The 20,967-nt window shown below is 36.9% G+C and overlaps 1 protein-coding gene across 1 annotated transcript; it reads right to left on the bottom strand.

The window, feature by feature from the left end:
* Positions 1-5,845: 5,845 nt before the first annotated feature.
* Positions 5,846-19,837, bottom strand: LOC131944889 (chorion peroxidase-like). The gene is made up of 16 exons (XM_059305767.1): positions 19,621-19,837; positions 19,400-19,468; positions 17,308-17,420; positions 16,392-16,512; positions 15,496-15,666; positions 14,635-14,698; positions 14,131-14,237; positions 13,715-13,813; positions 13,497-13,592; positions 12,670-12,819; positions 11,699-11,927; positions 10,693-10,793; positions 9,708-9,918; positions 7,787-7,962; positions 7,351-7,453; positions 5,846-6,157 (listed from the first exon to the last, which is right to left on the bottom strand). The coding sequence occupies exons 1-16, from the start codon at positions 19,685-19,687 to the stop codon at positions 6,091-6,093; spliced, it is 1,944 nt and encodes a 647-aa protein (XP_059161750.1). The 5' UTR covers positions 19,688-19,837; the 3' UTR covers positions 5,846-6,090.
* Between the last annotated feature and the right edge of the window lie 1,130 nt (positions 19,838-20,967).

Raw genomic sequence — 20,967 nt, forward strand, 5'->3', positions numbered from 1 at the left:
CATAAGTTAAGACTACCTTTATCAATACACTATAGACTTGTTTTTTTTTAAAATAAATTTTTTGATGGCAAAAATAGAACATTTAAAAAAAATAATACAGCGTGTCTATTCATGTAATTGGAAAGTATTTTTAACTCGGGATCTTCGGAATTGTTTTAAATTACAGTGTATTTAAATGCAAGTGGAAGTTGTTGCTGTAGGATGTGTGGATGGATAGGATGGGGTGGTGATTTCAAGATGATTTGATTGACCTGAAAAATAAAAATATTTTTTCGCTCTACGAAGAACTTACGTTGATTAATACTTGGATGATGATATCCATGAATTTGTATATAAACCATTCAGGAAGGGGCTTGGGGGGGGGGGGGGGGGGGGTCAAGGTTATTTCAAGGTTTTCTATACAACACATCTTAGGGCATCTAGGTGGTATTGTGGGCAAACCCGCACATCAACAACCCAATACCCGAAATTCTGCACATCAAAAACTAAGATTTAATAGAATTGTAGGGACGACACAGTGTTTTAAGCTCCCATTGCTGAGGTAATTTGCTCGGAAATAATGTTTAGATTGAGTATCCAAATAGTTAGCATAACGTTTTTAGCTATAACGTCATAATTTCTTCCAGGCATTTGTTCGGGGGGGGGGGGAGGAGGGTCATAGTCTACCCCCAACTCCCCGAACGAAATATATTTTCCGCCCCCACCCCCGGAAATGTTTGTCTGCCGCCCTCCTCCCCCCCCCCCCAAATGTCAAGTCCCCCCACCCCCACTCCTCTGAACCCGAAGGAAGAAGTCTGGAAGAAACACTGAATGAAGCTCATTTAGTTTCCAAAGCAAGTTCCACATAGATAGTGTTTAATTAACCTACACGTATGCAGTTGGCATAACGCGTCACTATAAGGTCCATACTATTTCGAATAAGGAATCTTCCTATTTACCTTGCAGTGCGCTATTATTTATGATTTTGTTGTCTAATGCATCTAGCATTCCTTAGTAAAAAATTCAATGCCAAAACTGCTATGCCAAATGCCAGAAAACGAGAGCTTGCGCCTAAAAACACACCATGGGTAACGACTTTCTTCATGGTTCTTTTTTACTTCTGAGACCACGACGGGTAAGCTGGTCGGGAACATAGTTTCTTTTAGGCATCTTTCCGGAGGGAGGGGGGGGGGTCACATCAACGCACCCAGCCCCCCCCCTTTACCGCACAGACGAAATTTTTAAAGTATACAATTATTCGCCCCTTCATATAATTTTAAATTGCCCCCCCCCCCCCCCCCACAAAATATTGTAGCTTTCAAGTACAACACCAGAAGAAAGTTTCTTAAAGAAATCCTTGTCAGCAAATTAAAAAAAAACAACTCACAATCAGCGTCTATTTAAAAAATAGGGACGTGTTTTTAAACCAAACAAACCTCAATCATATTGATTTAAGTTTAAATCAGCCCATTCAAATAATAACAATCGATTAGACACAAATGGCGTTACACTTGTAACGGGACCATCTTAACGTAAAAATGTTAATCCCACTCTCCTCTTGACCGTGTGGCTGGGTACAAATCGCGTGGGTTTTATGACGTTCTTCGCATATTTTATGACGTTTTACACACACGCCTAACTCTTCATTCGAATGTTAATTGGTTGCCTAGACACTCATGTAAATTTAACCCACAGCTTTTGTGCTCATGCACTCAGCTATGACCCTTAAATTATACACACACACACACATATATATATATATATATATATATATATATATATATATATATATATATATATATATATATATATATATATATATATATATATATATATATATATATATATATATATATATATGAGTGTGTAGGCCTACATAGGTCTATAATTTAAATATATGCCGCATACGCGTAATAGTAAAAATGTTTATGTATAACCTATTAATAATACAGTTGTATGTAGCATTGTTTTCTCTATAGTTAGCACGTTTACGTTATGGTGTCACCCCCACCCTCTTGTAATAATTGTTGGTTTGTACTAAAAAGACTATTTTAATTAATCATTAATGAACTGGCAAAAAGGCATTTTTCTTCTTTACATTGTGCAATTTTTTGTATTGCTTTCACCTCATTAAATGGTGTCACCCGGTGCGGTCCGCACCCCCCGCCCCGCCCTCGCTTCGTCTATGACTACATCCACACCAACGACTGCTGGGTCCGTTAATTGTATTAGCGTATATTTATTGTCATTTAAAATTCTTTCTCTTTATCTTGCGAACAGTTATATTCCATACAAGGCAAACCCCCCCCCCCCCCCGGCCGCACTAAAAAACTTTTTATGTCATTTGAATCCACAATCAACAATCCACAATTACTGTCTGTAATTTATTCTGTAAACTTCTTTAAACCTAACACCTTGTATATTTTCTGTTATATTGACTTCTTTGCACTGAGACCATGTAAGTTGCCTGCTATTTTGACTCCTTTACACAAAAATCAAGTAAGTTCCTTACAATGTTGGCAGCTTTACATAACGATGTATTGGATAAATAAAGACCGTGTAAGTTTCCTGGTATATAGACACCTTTACACTAAGCCCATGCAAGTTCCTTATTATGTAAGTCCATATATACTAAGCCCATGCAAGCTGCTTATAATGTAAGCATCTTTACACTAAGCCCATGCACGTTCCTTATAATGTAAGCTCATTTACACTAAGCCCATGCATGTTCCTTATAATTTAAGCATCTTTACTCTAAGCCCATGCAAGTTCCTTATAATGTAAGCATATTTACACTGAGAACCTCTTTGTCCCCATCTATGTAGACTACTTTACACTAACACTCGATGTTCACTCGTTGCTATTTACACCCATTTACTCAGTACACTGTATACACTCCCGTCACCCCCCCCCCCCCCAAACAACACATACATGGCCCATGGCCCTGTAATAGACACCCCGTTTTGTATTGACTTACCTGCCTGAGTGACATGCGACCGCTGACGGTACTCACATTGTACCAGGCTCGATCAACCACCTTTGTTGACGTTTATTGAATCTCAGTGAATAAACATCCCATGGTCGATATCAAGAAAAGGGGAGATGATGATAAAGGGAGAGCATTTGACATGTACAAGGGGAGTGAATATAGAGCAATAATTTATTGTTTTGTCTTTTAGTTTTTTCTGTTGGTGAAAAAAAAAATCATGTCGATTGCAAATAATGAAAACATAAATAATGATTTTGCATTCATTGTCACGTACAATGTTTTTTTACATCGTTATTAACATCAACATTTCAAAAAGTTATGAGTAGCGTGTTAAGACATATATAATTTTCTTGTCATTTGTACGTTTCAAATCAAAATACAGGTATCTTAAGCTATGCAAGAAACATAAAAAATAATTTGAAAAAATTACTTTCTTGTATAATTACCCTCTCAACCCATAACGCCGATGTAGAAAAAATCCATTGAATCACCATTTAAATACACATTTGCATTTTCCGGTTTTTAAAATAAATTTTTAACTAGACGTTTTGCGTAAGATCTATGTATAAGTAAACCATCTTAAATGAATGAAAGTAGGCTACAAGTAAGAAAGAAGTATTACTATTTTAAATCTGTATCAGTCCTCACAAGCAGATGATGAAAACTAATTCTAAAGCGAACATGCAAGGCAAACTGACGCTGTAAATTAGAAGTCTGAGGCGAAAAAAAAGGAAAAGAATTTTTTAATGTATATATCTAGTCTACATAGATCTCAAATAAAAAAAAAAAAAAAAAAAAAAAAAAAAAAAAAAAAAAAAAAAAACATGCATAATATGTGTATAAGTCATTCGAGTGAAATAAGTATCAAACCGGGAGTGATCTCCCCTAAACTTTCTCGAATATTCATATCTATATATATAATTCTCTTCTGGGATCAGTTAGAAAACAAACTGCAAGCGCCTCCTTGCAGTCTCCTCTCTTTCTCTCTATCACTATCACTACCACCCCCACCCCACCCCACCCCCACATTGTCTGGCGTGAGCTGTGGTCACGCTAAATGTTTACAAAGATAAATGTTTACAAATCGTAGAGCCGTAGAGTCGGGTTTCTATTAGGGGCAGATAATTTAGTTCGATTTTAAACTTACAGGAGGTAACTAAGAATTAACTAAGAGGAGGCTGCTTTCACGGGGGGGGGGGAGGGAGGGAGGGGGGGGTGTGTAGGGAGGGAGGGGGGGTGTGTAGGGTCGGGGTTAGGGGAAAGGGGGGGGGGGTTAGTGTTTTAAAGCAAATATTTTCAGTGGCAGCTTGGGACTTTCGAATTCACAAATTATGAATTACTGAAAAGTAGAAAATAAAACAACTAATTAGCGGCGTATAATACGCTGCGGGTCGGCTCGTATAAAATAACAGGGGATGGGAACTCGGGCTTTAGACATGATTTTTAATCCATTTTAAATACTTAAAAATTTAAAAAATAGGTTAAAATCTCGTAGACAAATTAATTGCACACCAAGTGAACGCCAAATAAAAAAGCGCATAATAGTGCGCAATATTATTAGTACTTTTAAAATTTACAATAGTTTTTTGAGAAATCGGAAGTAGCGTAAATGACTACTTCCGGTCAACGGAAATTACTCAAAATTTAACAGAAGGTAGAGAAATAGATCTTTTACTTACATGTGAAATTTCATTTATCTATCTGAAATAGTACTCAAGTTATAGGCTTTTGAAAAATTCAAAGTAGGAAAAGTACCACTTCCGGTTATCGGAAATCGCTCAAAAGTTGATACGGATCTACGATTTTGATAAAATACTTATATATGAAATTTCATCAACCTAGCTGTAACGGTACTCAAGTAATCGTGTTTTCACACGGACACACACACAGACAGACAGACACACAGACATACGGACAAGATTGCAAAATTATGTTTTTCCGTATCAGTGAGGTGTAAAACGTCGAGATTTGTAAAAATCTCGATTTTTTTTTGCACGATTACAAGACTTTCTCTATACTTCGTATATACGAGAAAGTAAAAAAAAACATGAATTTAAAAAAATTGTGCATTTACCAATACCATCGTGATAGTAGTGGCTGTGGTCGAACGTATTTGTGATAGAGTATTTTGACTGTAACTTACATTACAGGCAGAAACGACACCGACTTTCTATCTAGCTGTAGTATCTCTCTCTCTCTCTCTCTCTCTCTCTATATATATATATATATATATATATATATATATATATATATATATATATATAATGAAAATGTGTACAAAATTATGTTTTTAGTATTATCCAGCTCATCCAGTTGCCGTCCTTTAATATGTTTACTGTTAACATAGTCGTCCATTGATTGTTTCAGTCTTTACTTAGTTCCAGATGATCATTATTATGCGGTGCTATGTGGTCAGCCTTGTAGCATGAAAGTGCTCCGTTTACACGTTTTCATTTCGCACGTTGACTCGCATTATGTAAAATCAATTCAATGTCAATCCACATTAAAAAACAACAACAACATAATATATCAGAGGGATAGCGTGGTTGGCTGGTAGCTCCTACGACATATAACCCGAAAGTCTCGAGTTCGAATCACGAGCACTGGTCTGTAGAACGTCACAGTCAACTGATCTCTCACGTTATGGTGTGTATAGGTGCATAGGCCAAATGCTGACTACACCATACATTAATATACGGTGATTTACAGTAACACCAAAAAACCTGAAATTTATATGTTAACTCTACTTCACATGACGAATGAAAGATAAAGTTCAACCTTTACTTGAAGCTGTAATACATTTTTTATTTTTCGATATCTTTTGAATCAAAATATGAGAGGTACAAAAAATAAGGAAAACGCAAAATACAATGAATATATTGTAACTGTTTTTAATTAGTCAAGAAGTAACATTGTATAAATGAAACATTACGCGCAAGTAAAAGGTAACAAGTAGAAATGTAGTAGCATCCAAATGGGTCCATGACACATACAATAAAATAGATAAGTACAACATCTAAATACTAAATATAGCAAAACACTTCATGTCGACGTATTATGCGAACTGCGAATTTAATAACTCTTTTGATGCCAATGTTAAAGGACTTTCTATGGTCGAGGTATTATGCGAACAAGGCGAGATTTAACCCTTCTGAGACCAGAGTTTTGCATTCCACAGGTGCATTAGCTCTGCAGAAAAAAAGAAAAAAAAAAGATTTGTTAGAAGCTGCTGTAAATGTTTCTTTGATTAAAGATATGCTCATATTTATTTGTCGAAGTGTAAAAATATGTATCTAAACCTTTCTCATAACGTGGAGTTGTTAAGCTTTAAAAATATCGGAAAGGTACTTTTAAAAATGTATTTTAATTTAATTTTAGCTATCAGAAAGAGAGAGAGAGAGAGAGAGAGAGAGAGAGAGAGAACAGAAAAAAGTAATGATAAGTTTGTAGTTAACTAGCCATCTGAGTTCTATACCAATCAGAGGCGCAGCGACCCTTCCCGGCGCTCGGGGACAAACTTTCGATTTGCACACCCCCTTCGAACTTTTCATTTGCACCCCATCAAAGTTTCAATTTGGCGCCCCCCCCCCCCCTAAGGTCGGCGCCCGGGTACATTTGTCGTCCCCCCCCGCCCAACCCCCTCGCTACGCCTCTGATACCAATGCTGCACCATCCACGCAAAAAAACGCGTAGCTTGAACTACTAAACACTATCTTTGTGGAATTTACTTTGGGAACTAAACAAGCGTTTATATCTAAAAACTTAATGCTAACTATTTGATACAAAGTTAATCTAAACATTTCCCATGAATTTACCTTAGCAATGGGGACTTAAAATATTTCTTAGAAGAACTTACTTTTGTAATGGTAACTAAACTTAAAATTGTCTTTAAGGATTTTACTTTAGCGTTGGGAACTTCCAGCTACATATTTTCTTTGTTGAAATTACCATTGTGCTAAGAACTATAAACTAAACATTATCTTTAAGGGATTTATTTTTATTATGGAAATTTTAGCTAACCATTATCTTTATTGAACTTACCATAGTGCCAAAACTAGAAGCTAAACATTATCTTTTAGGAACTTGCTTTTGTTTTTGGGAATATTAAGCTAAACATTATCTTTAAGGCACCAACCATTGTGTCAATAACTATAAGCAAAACATTATCTTTGTAGATGATGTAAAGCTGAACATTATCTTTAAAGAACTTACCATTGTGTCAATAACTATAAGCAAAACATTATCTTTGTTGATGATGTAAAGCTAAACATTATCTTTTAGGAACTTACTTTGTGTTGGGATTTTCAAACTAAATATTATCTTTGTAGAACTTACCACTGTGCCAAGAACCATAAGCTAACTATTATCTTTAAGGAACTTACTTTTGTGTTGGGAACTTGAAGACGTCGGGTTGAATGAAGGGGATGTTGGTATTGGCACATATGATGTGGGCTAATGATGTGTTTCGTAGAGATTTCAGTTGATCTACAAATACATTAATCGATGAGATACAAGATTTTATAAATTTCTCTATTTCATTATTTTAATTTTATACCCTGGCTTACTATGTTTTTAAAAACAAGCAGTGCTTCTCAATTATTTTTTTAGATTCAAAATAACCATTCATAATTAAGAAAAACTTAAAAATGTAATAAATTAACATTGATATGAATAGGTTAATTAAGTGGTTTTATAAATTACCGTGCCATTACTAGATAATGCTTTTATTTCTTATTTATGAAATTTAATATGTAAAATACATGTTAAAAAAATTGTTTCATCAATATCTGCTGTGTGTGTTTTACATGTTTTACTCACCATTTGTGAAGGCTATCGCCGTCTCGTCGGTGTCAAAGAAGAAACGGTCGCCATATTTGAGGTTGTAGAACTGGGTTCCCAGGATGCAGCTCAAGGTGGGGCCGACAATCGCGTTTGTTCCTTCCTCCACGGGTTCATGTACCAGCCCCGTAAAGAGGTCAATGTCATCCACAGATCTGAAGGTCAATAGTTCAAAAAGGTTAGAACAGATAAGCACAAGAAGTGGACATTGCCTGAACACAGTCACAAGGTTAATTAGAAAAGTAAGTAGTAAGAAAAGTTTCCCTTTCAAACCTGACGGTCTATGGGGCAAGTGAAGTAGAGTTCACTTGTTTCTGTGACCTAGGCATATGAAGAGATAGCGTGGTCAGCAATATGCCCAGCCGCCTTTACTTTCCCTAACGTGAGTTAGGTACCCATCAGAGTTGGGTGGACTCAGGGACGGTCTACTGACTTTAACCCGGATTCGAACTCGAGACTTACGGGTTAACAGTTCAGCTCTCTACAGCTAGACCACTCCGTCCCATTAATTAGATAATCTGATTAATAATTTTGAAAAATGGTAGACTCATTAAATAAATAATTATTTCAAGGGACATAATTAACGACAGGTTGACTAGTCCTTCAAGTGTGTTGATTCAATATTTCTTTTATTTCGTTACTAATCAGCAGCTAACTAATTACTGGACCTGTCAAAGGGTCGGGGGAGTTTGAGTGGTTAACTTAGGTTAGTGCAATTTGTTAGGTCATTGAACTTGAGAGTAGGACTAGAGCTCCGACCCTCGGAAAAAATTCATACGGAAAAAAAAACAAATAAATTGAGGAATTTGGATAATTAAATTTTTTTGATCATGTACATACCTACTTATAAAGTGCAGCAAGCTGAACCACCAAATCAATACCTATTTATAAAGTAAGGGGCGGAGTGGTCGGATGACTGACGGTTCGGATCCCGGCATCGAGACCGTAGGCTTCCCTGAGTTCACCCAGCTCTAAACAGTACCCGATTCACGTTAAATATACCTTTCATGGAAACATGTGAACTCTACTTCACCCGCCAGGTTGTATGGGTGACTCTACTTTTTTAAAAATAAAGTATAACGAACGGAGCAACCTAAGAACTATGAACATATATTACATCATTATATCATTATATTATATCATTACATCAGGTCCATGTTAGGAGCCACCGTATTTATACCTACTTATACAGTCTATCAGAGCATCGCTTGCAGCCACCGTATTTATACCTACTTATAAAGTACATCAGAGCCACCGTATTTATACCTACTTATAAAGTACATCAGAGCCACCGTATTTATACCTACTTATAAAGTACATCACAGCCACCGTATTTATACCTACTTATAAAGTACATCAGAGCCACCGTATTTATACCTACTTATAAAGTACATCAGAGCCACCGTATTTATACCTACTTATAAAGTACATCAGAGCCACCGTATTTATACCTACTTATAAAGTACATCAGAGCCACCGTATTTATACCTACTTATAAAGTACATCAGAGCCACCGTATTTATACCTACTTATAAAGTACATCAGAGCCACCGTATTTATACCTACTTATAAAGTACATCAGAGCCACCGTATTTATACCTACTTATAAAGTACATCACAGCCACCGTATTTATACCTACTTATAAAGTACATCACAGCCACCGTATTTATACCTACTTATAAAGTACATCAGAGCCACCGTATTTATACCTACTTATAAAGCACATCAGAGCCACCGTATTTATACCTACTTATAAAGTACATCAGAGCCACACAAGAAGCCACCGTATTTATAACTACTTATACACTCATTAATATACATCTATCAGCGGCACACAATGAGCCACCATATTTATACCTAATCATACAAACTATCAGAGCCACACTAGGAGCCACTTACTTATAAACCCGAGCCAACTGAGCCACGTTAGGGCCGAGAGCCTCCACGTCGTTGAACCCAGTCAGGGGTCGGAGCCCACACAGAGCCCTGTAGGCCGTATACGGTGGTATACCGTGGTCACGTGCACGCTGGATGTTCAAAGAGATCAGGTCAAGTCCCCTGCCCGGGGGTCCACTCAGGGGCTCGAACAGGTGGTTTGTGATTTCACCAACTGAAAACAACACAAACACATACCTTTATATTTATATAACATTGATTCTATTTTTAGCTACTTTTTAACTCTTTGTGGAGGAGCAGTCTAAAATTGTTTATTTAAAATTTTAAAAAGCTTTAAATACATTAATTTGAAAAAAGAAAAATGCTTGTGGTATTGTAAAATATCAAGTTTAATTGATTTTAAACATAAAAAACTAAATTTTGTAATTTATTTTGAAAATTAAACTAGGTATATTTTGTAATTTAATAAATTAAAAAAAAAGGAATAGCAAAATATAACAAACGAAATCTACTCCCCAAAGGTTGTTCTATAAAGTTTTCAATAACTCATTCAATGATTTTGCGGTATGACTACTCTTCTTCTTCTACTTCTTAATTTTTAGTGTTGGAAGGGCTCGAGCCTTATCTGCAAGAGGGTCTTAACTCGAGACTTTTTCGAATTTATCAACCATGAGCTTTTTGCAGAATCGACCACGCCTCCATCAGAATTAAGGATTACGTGTCAACTGGTTATGCGCAAATTTCAGCCTGCTTTTCTTTTTGAATTTGTTTCCATAGACTTTGTCCAACCAAGAACTAACTACAAGGCAGCAGTTGTTTAATTTTGGGGCTGTCTCTTCTAGAAGAGTGGCTGTCCCCAGCTAACGAGCCTCATCTGCCCGGGGGTTCAACCTCGAGACTTTTCGGTTTAGCAACCATGAGCTATATCGACTCGACAACTCCGACCACTATTGACTACTATAATTACATTAAAAAAAAATCTGCTCACCAAAGTTTCTGTCAATCTTCTGCGCATTCCTGAGACCAGGGGTTCCCATGCCAACGATTCCAACGATCACGTCTTCCAGGTTCTCAAGCACTTCCGCTGGTCTGTGGACACAGGTTGTGATTAAAGTTAAGGACCCGCATGTTTTTTTTTTAAAATTATTTAGTGTATAAAGATAACTTATACGCGACGATTCGATGCTGTTAACACGAGCGTGAGAGATGAGACATTGGGGGAATTCATTTTTGACACATTTTAAAAAAGTAAAATTTTACGAAAGGAGCACAGACAACACGTCCACATGAAAAATTCTTTACTAAAAAATTCAGTACTAAAAGGGGAGATAATACAATCACCACAACAAAACGTACCGTCATTCGTGGACGATTTAATACTAAAAGGGGAAGTAATTCAATATCAGTACCGATAACTCGATTAATTAATCGGAGAACTTAATTCGTGAATATTTCTGTACCTGTGACCTGAACTCGGGCTTTATATTAGGAGCAGATACTTGTATTTTAGAATTAGGAACGCCCGCTGCTAATCAGGAGTTAATTAATTACTTTTATTTATTTGTTGGTGTCGTCTTTTTGAAATGCGCACCCATTAAAAAGAATATATAACGTACCCATTATTTCAAAACTAATACATTTTTAAGTCATTCACATTCCTTTTATCAACAAAGTTATTTAGACAATAACGAGCGAGAAAAAAAAACAAAAAACAAGCGTATAAACTTAAAAACGAAATTAACAATTCATTTTTTTGGCGCAGAAAGACATAAGAAATTTTTTTTCTGGGTTTTTTCTTTAAGATATGATAGAAATGCGTTTGACACTTATGAAATTATAGCGACCACCATTTTACCTTTTTACGTTTTACGTTGTTACAAAGATGGCTTCTCCTTTTATCAGTGCTTTCACGAGAATTACAAGAATTTGAAGATTTTTAAAAAATTTAAACCACGAACAATGAACTTGGTAAATAGTTAATCAAGTTATTTTACCTATTGAATAGTTCTCTCAGAGGAACCCGACGGTTCCCTATGGGGAACACAGTGGGAATCAAAGAGTGTCCGAATCTCATTGCAGCTGTGGAGAACTCGTTGAGGATTCTGGGATCGACGCCATTGTTCCTGGTGGTCCTTCCGGTCTTGGAGGGAAGTTTGAGCTGGGCGGCCTGTTTGCCGAGGATGATGGGAAGCCATTCGTTGTAGGTGATGACCTGCTGCAGAGCTGGAGGATTAGAGGATTGGGGGATTGGGTGGTCAAGTGATTGGGTGATTGGGTGGTCAAGTGATTGGGTGAGTGGGTGGTTAAGTGATTAAGTGATCAGGTTGATGGGTGATTGGGTGATTGGGTGATTGGGTGATTGGGTGATTGGGTGGTTAAGTGATTGGGTGATTGGGTGGTCTAGTGATTGGGTGGTAAAGTGATTGGGTGATTGGATGGTCAAGTGATTGGATGGTTGGGTGGTCAAGTGATTGGGTGGAGAGGTGGTCAAATGATTGGATGAAGGGGTGGTCAAATGATTGGGTGATTGGGTGGTCAAGTGATTGGGTGATTGGGTGGTCAAGTGATTGGGGATCAGGTGGATGCGTGATTGGGTAGTAAAGTGGTTGGGTGATTGGGTGGTCAAGTGATTGCAGGATTAGGTGGTCAAGTGATTTGGTGATTGGGTGGTCAAGTGATTGTGTGATTGGGTGGTCAAGTGATTGGGTGATTGGGTGGTCAAGTGATAGGATTATTAAGTGGTCAAGTGATTGGAGGATTAGGTGGTCAAGTGATTGGGTAATTGAATGGGTGATTAAGTGATTGGTTGGTGGGTTTATGTTCAAATGGGTGAGAATATGATTAATTGTATGGATGATTGGTAATATATATGCCTAATGTTGAATACACAAAAAAAATTATTAAATACTTTTTATTGGGGCATACAATCCGTGTTTGGCGATGCACAAATGACCACGCAACTTACCGCCGATAATTTTTCTGGTCAGTTGGAAGATCTGCTCCTCGCTGTCCCTTGGCCTGAGCCTGGCCAATGTTCTGGCTATCCTGTTGTGTTCCCGCATCCAAAGGGTGTGGAGAGAGCCGAGGGCGGGATGCTCGTTCACACGTATATCACCTGAACATTGACAAGGTTGGAAGGGGTTAACATCAGGTAGAAAGTCCTGAATTTAAGCTCTTACTTTCAAAAAGTTTACTATTGTGTTTTATTGATTTACTGTAATTATTTAAAAAAAAACATTTCGCAGAAAGTTTGTATTTTTTAAGATTTAAAATAAATTGATTAATTCTTCAGAAATCTATCGTAAGCACAGTGATTAAATGATCATAAATTCTGATTATAAAATTCATGTACCAGTTAAGTCTCATTCGGGAAATTTATTACAAGTGTAATATAAAAAAAATAATGTACTAATAAAGCCTGATTTGGGAAAACGTGTAATAGTTAGGTCTTAGTAAAGAGATTACGTACAAGATAAGCCCGATTTGTCAAATCTTGTACTAGTAAAGTCGGATTAGGAAAATATTGTACTAGTTAAGGCTGAATTTTATATAAATAATGTATTATTTAAGTCTCATTAGGGAAAGTATTTACTAATTAAGTCTATTTGGGCAGTCAAGAGCTTAGGTCAGATTATAGCAATCAGGTACTAGTAAAGTCTGAATATAGAAATATTTTACTAGGTAAGTCTCATGAGGGAAATCATTTACTAGTAAACTCTATCTGGGTAATCATGTACTTAAGTCAGATGATGGGAATCAAGTACTAGTTAAGTCAGCAGTCTCCCCACCCACCTGCAAGAAAACAGTAGTCCCCTGTCCCTGGTCTAGTGATACAACCACCATCACTCTCCGGTAAGAACCCTCCGTTTTTCGTTTTCAGCAAATAACCTGCAAAATATTTATCAAGCACGCTCAAAAAATGATTTTAAAAAATATAAGCACAAGAGAATAATGTTGTTTTACTTTACAATTAAAATAGTAAATTAAAAAAGTATAAGAGAATTTTTTACTTTTGCCATCTCTGACTTTCGCTGCCACTTCCTCTGTAGATCCGTAAATTTGTGAAGCGTCAACAAAGGAGGTCAAGGAGTTGACTTGCTCTCTTGGGCCTGTACAGTATTTATTGCATTTTACATATATATATATATATATATATATATATATATATATATATATATATATATATATATATATATATATATATATATATAAATGTGGGTGTGACAGTCTTTCTCTCTGTGTGTGTGTGTGAGTATGCGCGTGTGTGGATGTGTGTGCGTGTGTTTGTAGATGTGTGTGTGTGTATGTGTGTTTGACGCGTGTGTGGATGTGTGTGCGTGTGTTTGTAGATGTGTGTGTGTGTATGTGTGTTTGTGTGTGTGAAGACCCCCCCCCCCAGCATTATGACGACTAAACACAAACTTACTGAGTTCACAACCGTCCCCACTGGCTGCTGGAATAGACCTGATGAACTCCATACAGCTGCCCACAAAGTTGTCCTCTTCTGGTGGCAGAACGATGGGAAAACAGTTCCTGGAGGAAAGTTTAAGGGTATTTAGTAAGGGCGTGGCTTCAGAGGTAGAGCACTAGACTGATAACCCGAAGGTCCCGAGTTAAATCCAGGTTCAAGTCGGTACAGAATCCCTGTCTATCAAGCTCTGAAGGGTACCTAACTCATGTTAGGGAGAGTAAAAACGGCTTGGCAAAGTGCTGACCACACCTTCCCTTTGTATGGCGAGGTCAAGAAAAATGTCAACTCTACTTTATCTCTTCAGTAGATCGCTATGTCTAAAGAGGAATCTTTACTTTTCTTTACTTTTGTTAAATTAACAGGACAACCATTTGTTTACACATCATTGCTTGATTTGGTACTTCAGAACTACAGCGGTTACATGGGGAATATCATTTTAAAAAGCGGTGAAAGACTTACTTGTCTAGAGGGGAGGAGATTCTAGTGCCATTAGCACCGCAGCACCTAATCAGTCTGTCACTTTCTGTAGAATATATTTACACAGGATTTACACAGGTTTTAAACAAATTTGTATACACGTTTTTAAAAGGTTTTTACACTTGATTATACAGGTTGTACACAGGTATATACAGGTTTTATATAGGTTTTTATAAAGGTTGTACAAGGGTTGTACAAAGGTTTTATACACATTTTATACTGGTTTTTAGCAGGCTTACGTAAGCATTAATACAGGATTTTACACATTTTTTACAAAAATGTTTGATTACGTAATTTAAATATAGCTTTGTTAGTATTACACTCTAAATATATATATATGTATGTATATATATATATATATATATATATATATATATATATATATATATATATATATATATATTTAAATATAGCTTTGTTAGTATTACACTCTAAATATATATATATATATATATATATAAATATATATATACATCTCGGATATTTCGAGTTGACTATGGTTGAGTTACAACGTTAATTTGGGACTAAAACACTAGAGACAAAATGGATTAATATACAGATTAAATTATTCAGACAAGAGTAGCCAATTCAGAAAAAAAAAATATTTTTCCACCTTTTATGTTTATAACACACGAATGTTTACTTTTTGATACATTAAACGTAGACACATATTAAAGAATTTTGTTTTTTTCAATGAATATTTCAACGATGTGCATCTAATAATTTCTTAGCTTCATCACATAAAATAAGAGTCAATCAATTTGAGTTATATTACAAGTCTAATCCCTGGATTACAAAGGTCAAATATTTTCACCTTTGACCTGCAGGGCACAAAATACTCACCAGTTGCAACTGGGAAACCTGTGACGTCATGGTCAAGCCACTGACCCCACTGCATGACCATGAGGGTCTTACTCAGCAGGTCTGTGACGTCAGGGTGGACAAGGCGACTGACCAGACGAGGGCTGGGCAGGGGCGTGCCATCAACACCAGACACGCGAGGGGCGCCAATGCCTGAAATACAATGTAGCGTTTTAGTCACTCGTCGTCGCAAACACACATTTAATAGAACTTCACACACACGTTTAATTCAACTTTTAACTATTTCAAGTTTACTATTGGAAAAAAAAATCTTTACTATAATTAAACAGTCATGTGTGCTAAAGGTTCGGCCAGTAAACATTTGGTCCATGATAATATTTTGGCCAATAACGTTATTACCCGTGCTAATATTTTGGTCTACAGCTCTGAGACCCAAGCTGATATTTTGGCCATTATTTATATGACCCAGACTAATAATTTGGCCAACAACCTCATGGCCCAGTCTAATATACGACAAACAGCTATATGTGTCAGGCTAATATTTTGGCCAACATCCCTATAATTTAAGTAAATATTTTGGCCAACATCCCTATAATCTAAGCAAATATTTTGGCCAAAATTATTATAAAACAAGAAACTATTCTGGCCTACATCCCTAAAAAACAGGAAAATATTTTAATCAACATCCCTATAAAACAGGAAAATATTTTGGCCAACATTCCTGCAACTCAGACTACCATTATGGCCAACATCCCTAAAAACAGGAAACTTATTTGGCCAACACCCTAGAAAACAGGAAATTATTTTGGTCAACATTCCTGTAAAACGTAAAAATATATTCGCCAACATCCATATAAAACAGAAAACTATTTTGACCAACATCCCTATTACCCAGACGCCTCTAGCTTGTTACTCACCGTCCTCATACTCTGAGTTGAGCATCCTGGACACAGGCTTGAAGGACGCACCCCAGTTTTTGGGGTGGTTGCAGCTCCCGTCTACTGTCCTGTACTCACGGAGAGCGACGTCAGTGCATAGCTGGCAGACGATTCGAATATTTACTAATTAGCTCTTTTTGTTTTAATTATACGTGTGATTGAGACATCGTACTAACCATTTGGTAGACAACAAAGAAAACCACATTTACACATGTAAACAATATATGACTCAGACAATGACCGTGTAGTGACAATTTTCGGACCATAAAATGACCACATAAGTTGACCATATTATATTGACCAAACGTTAACCATAGCCCACATATCGACCACATACGTTGATCATAGACCATATACTGACCACATGCATTGATTAAAAGTTGACCACAGACCACCCATCGACTAAACGTTGAACATTGCCATCATATTGACCCCATTCATTGACCATAGACCACAAATAGACCCGAAATTTGAACATAAGTTTACCATATACCACGTATTGTTACAAATACAATGCATCTGTCATATTGCTCGCATATTGACCAGACATTGACTAGTCATTGACCAAACATGAAATATCACCTCATACTGACCCCACATCGACCCCCACAAATAGGACTAACTGACAAAACATTAAACCAACACATTGACTGACCACACATCTACCCCACAAAGACATTTTACCAACAATACATTGGCCCAATACACTGACCACATATCGACCCCACAAATACGACTCACTGACAAAACATTAAACCCACACACTGACTGACCACACATCGACCCCACCCGGACGACTCACTGACAATACATTGGCCCAATACCACACATCGACCCCACAAATACGACTCACTGACAATCCATTAAGCCCACACACTGACCACGCAATACTGACCTCTCTAAAGTCCTGGCTGTATCGAAGACCCGCCCCACGAAAACTTCCTGTGCTCAAAGCCCCGGTCCTCTGTGCCAGGTTGAAGAACTGCACAGTTTGACTTCTGCACGCACCTGGCCAGGTAAACAAAAAATCAATTTTCATTCACTCAAAAAACTTGTTCTTCTTCACAAGATAGATACATCAACTTTTTGTGTTGAATGTTACTTAAAGTGAAAAAAAAAAGAGTTTTTCAATAGAGATATTGAATTATAAATTATTACTATATTAATTCTTATTTACTTTCTATAAAGATCAATAAAAAAGTAAATATTAAATTAAAGTAAACCTGAAAATTATTAATGTAAGATATTTTGGTGATAAACACAATTTACATATAAACCTAAAAATAAACAACTTATGTTGCATTTTAAAGCCATATATCTAATGTATTTTTTACTAATAAAAAGTATTATTGTATTAAAATCAAGTTAAAAATAGTTCAATTTAAACATATAGACTAACTGGTCAACTACTGTTGTTTATTTTTGCATGACATCCTAAATAATCATCAAAAACATGAACAAACTAAACATAGTTACAAAAGTAGTAAGGTGTTTTTATTTACAAAACAAACTCCCATAGTATTCATCTCGCAGCTTCAAGCAAAACAAAACAGACGATTAGGATACACAGGTGACCGAAAACACGACCAGGTGTGTTTAACAGGTGCGTTGTTTGCTTATGCTAACGTAGGTATAGGCAGAAGTCAGGTGTACTGTGTACATAAGGATAGTCAGTGCAAGTACAGGTGCTAATTGTGTACATACACGTGTATTGACATAAGAGATTACTTGGTGAGAGAACACATACACGGGCAGTGAACTCACGCACGGGGATATAAACTTGCACTAAACAAACTGATTTACAGATGCTTAAGTTGTGATGAGTATATATATATATATATATATATATATATATATATATATATATATATATATATATATATATATATCTTTCGGCATGACATTTGTCCGCTGTTTCCTCTTGGTACGCTGTACAATATGACATGCAATCATGTTTGACATTTAGAACACCTGGCGTGGAGTACAGATCTGGCATGCAGTAATATCCGGTAAATCAGACATGCGGTAAAATCCGGCATGCAGTGAAATCTGGCATGCGGTAAACATCTACTCACCATTCGAACTTTTATCCAAGTTCTTGTTACTGTTATTACCTTGATTGTTGTTGTTATTATTTCCTAGGTTGTTTCTATCATTGTTGCTGTTGGTGACTTGGTTCCTGTCAAAGTTCCCCTGATTGCTGCTTTGGTTCCTGTCAATGTTCCCTTGATTGCTAGTGCCTTGGTTCCTGTCAAAGTTCACTTGATTACTGCCTTGGTTCCTGTCAAAGTTCCCTTGATTGCTAGTGCCTTGGTTCCTGTCAAAGTTCCCTTGAATGCTGCCTTGGTTCCTGTCAAAGTTCCCTTGATTGCTAGTCCCTTGGTTCCTGTCAAAGTTCCACTGATTACTGCCCTGGTTCCTGTCAAAGTTCCCCTGATTAATGCCCTGGTTCCTGTCAAAGTTCCCCTGATTAATACCTTGATTCCTGTCAAAGTTCCCCTGATTGGTCCCTTGGTTCCTATCAAAGTTCCACTGATTACTGCCCTGGTTCCTGTCAAAGTTCCCCTGATTACTGCCTTGGTTCCTGTCAAAGTTCCCCTGATTAATGCCTTGGTTCCTGTCAAAGTTCCCCTGATTAATGCCTTGGTTCCTGTCAAAGTTCCCTTGATTAATGCCTTGGTTCCTGTCGAAGTTCCACTGATTGCCACTGATTGTACTACTGCTCCCCTGGTTCCTATCAAAGTTCCCTTGACCATTCCAGTTACCGTTTTGACCCGGATTATTCCAGTTGATCTGATTCACCGGACCGACAAACCGGACATCGTCCTGACCCCCGGACCTCCCACTGTTGACCTTTTCCCCGCTGTCGTCATCATTGCTCACCCAGTTCCGGTCGGACTGGCCATTTCCGGTCGGACGACTGGCCTTCCAGTTGTTTACATTACGATAATCGTTAAAAGGGTTATTTACATTATTTCGACTATTACCTCGTCCGTTGCCTTGACCATTGCCGTTGTTTTTGTTGCCGGCGGCGGCAGCATTGGGCGGCAACTTATCTGGACAAAAAAGGCCAAAATATATTGTCAATAAATCTAAAAAAAAAATAATTTACAAAAGCAAAAACCATCTAAAAAAACTTAAGCAGATTATGGTTTAACTAAAAATTAATTTCAATTAATTTAAAAAAACAAACAAATGATGACCATACCTGGTTTATCCGAAGCTGCTAAAGCAACTAAAAATATTGCGGAAAGAACAATTTTAAAAGTATCCATTATGGTTCGCGGTAAATCCTTAATTCAATGGTAATTTTTTTTTACAGATGTTTAAACTTATTTCCTAGTTGTAGGCCTACTAGTATCTAATCATGATCACAGACTAATTAAAAGGACGTTCTTACTAGCGTGCACTATAACTCATTTTATATACTTATATAGTGATATGTCTTATCCAGAACAGCCAATGAAATTAATGGGCTATAAATACACTGAAATAAAAATTCCCCCTAACACTTATTAGCACACCTAAAATAGGAGTCAAGAGTTTGATTTTATTTTTAAATTGAACCGGGTAGTAGAAAAAAAGGGGGGCATATTTGTTTTGGGGCACGAATGGCATTTTTATTTGGGCATGAGAATGGGTTTCACGTAGGCAGTTGGAACACGGAAATGCTGTGTTTGTGGAGACGCGTCGATGCTGAAAATTTGACGGTGGCTCGCGATTTTGACCAACAGCATTGTGGATGCTTTTAGATGATGACGTCAAAGTAAGAAGCGGGAAGCACTGAGATAGGAAGTATCTAGGTAGGCCTGAAAGTGCATTAGTACAAAATGCCTTATTTTCGACATAGGTACTCCATACATCCGAAATAGTTGTGTGGGAACTAGGAGGCACCATCAGGTTATAAAAGAAATATTTCGGATAGTTTTACTGCCTTGAGTTTAGAAGTCTGAAATCTTAGAAAACATCTTAGAAAAATATTTTTTAAAACAGGAAATACCCTGTATAAAAAAACACAAACCAAAAACACTTAGAGCGTTTTTGTTTGAGTGGGGAAGGCATGGTCGGGCGAGAGTGAGTGTATCTGATAATCTAAATTTCCTGAGTTCGGACCCTTGAGAAAATGAGGCTGGTTAGCCAGGGACAGTACCTCATCTAGGGGAGAAAACTCGAAAATCAAACAATTGCCATCTAGTATATTGTTTATAGTTAAACTAATGATATCAAAGCACTTACGTCATACTTTATTATGTTAGAGGAAAGTTCATAAATATATTCGAAAAAACACATTCGTAATACATTAATATGCTAGAGAAAAACTTATATATAAATTATTATTATGTTATTCAATAATAAAACAAAGAAGGAAGAGGAAGAAGGACGTGTTTTATTAGCCTATGTTTACAACAGGACACACATTTTCACCCTCGTTTATGTAACAATGATTAAAACTAGCCTACGGGTAAGTTGTTGAACCAACAAGATTTAACCCAAACCCTCCCCCCCCTCCCTTTGATTGACCCTGTCCCCATCACCCAACCCCTCACCATTTTTC

The sequence above is a fragment of the Physella acuta genome, unplaced genomic scaffold, assembly GCF_028476545.2.
Source record: "Physella acuta isolate Inbredline_101_S28 unplaced genomic scaffold, ASM2847654v3 ptg000512l, whole genome shotgun sequence".
NCBI lineage: Eukaryota > Metazoa > Mollusca > Gastropoda > Physidae > Physella > Physella acuta.

Excerpts from the sequence above, each read along its gene's own strand:
- LOC131944889 (XM_059305767.1), bottom strand. The coding sequence starts at position 19,687 with ATGGATACTTTTAAAATTGTTCTTTCCGCAATATTTTTAGTTGCTTTA. Across the intron at positions 13,593-13,714 it reads GAAAGTCAGAGATGGCAAAA|GTTATTTGCTGAAAACGAAA; the intron begins GTAAAAAATTCT and ends AATATTTTGCAG. Across the intron at positions 7,963-9,707 it reads CAGTTGGCTCGGGTTTATAA|ATCTGTGGATGACATTGACC; the intron begins GTAAGTGGCTCC and ends ATTGACCTTCAG.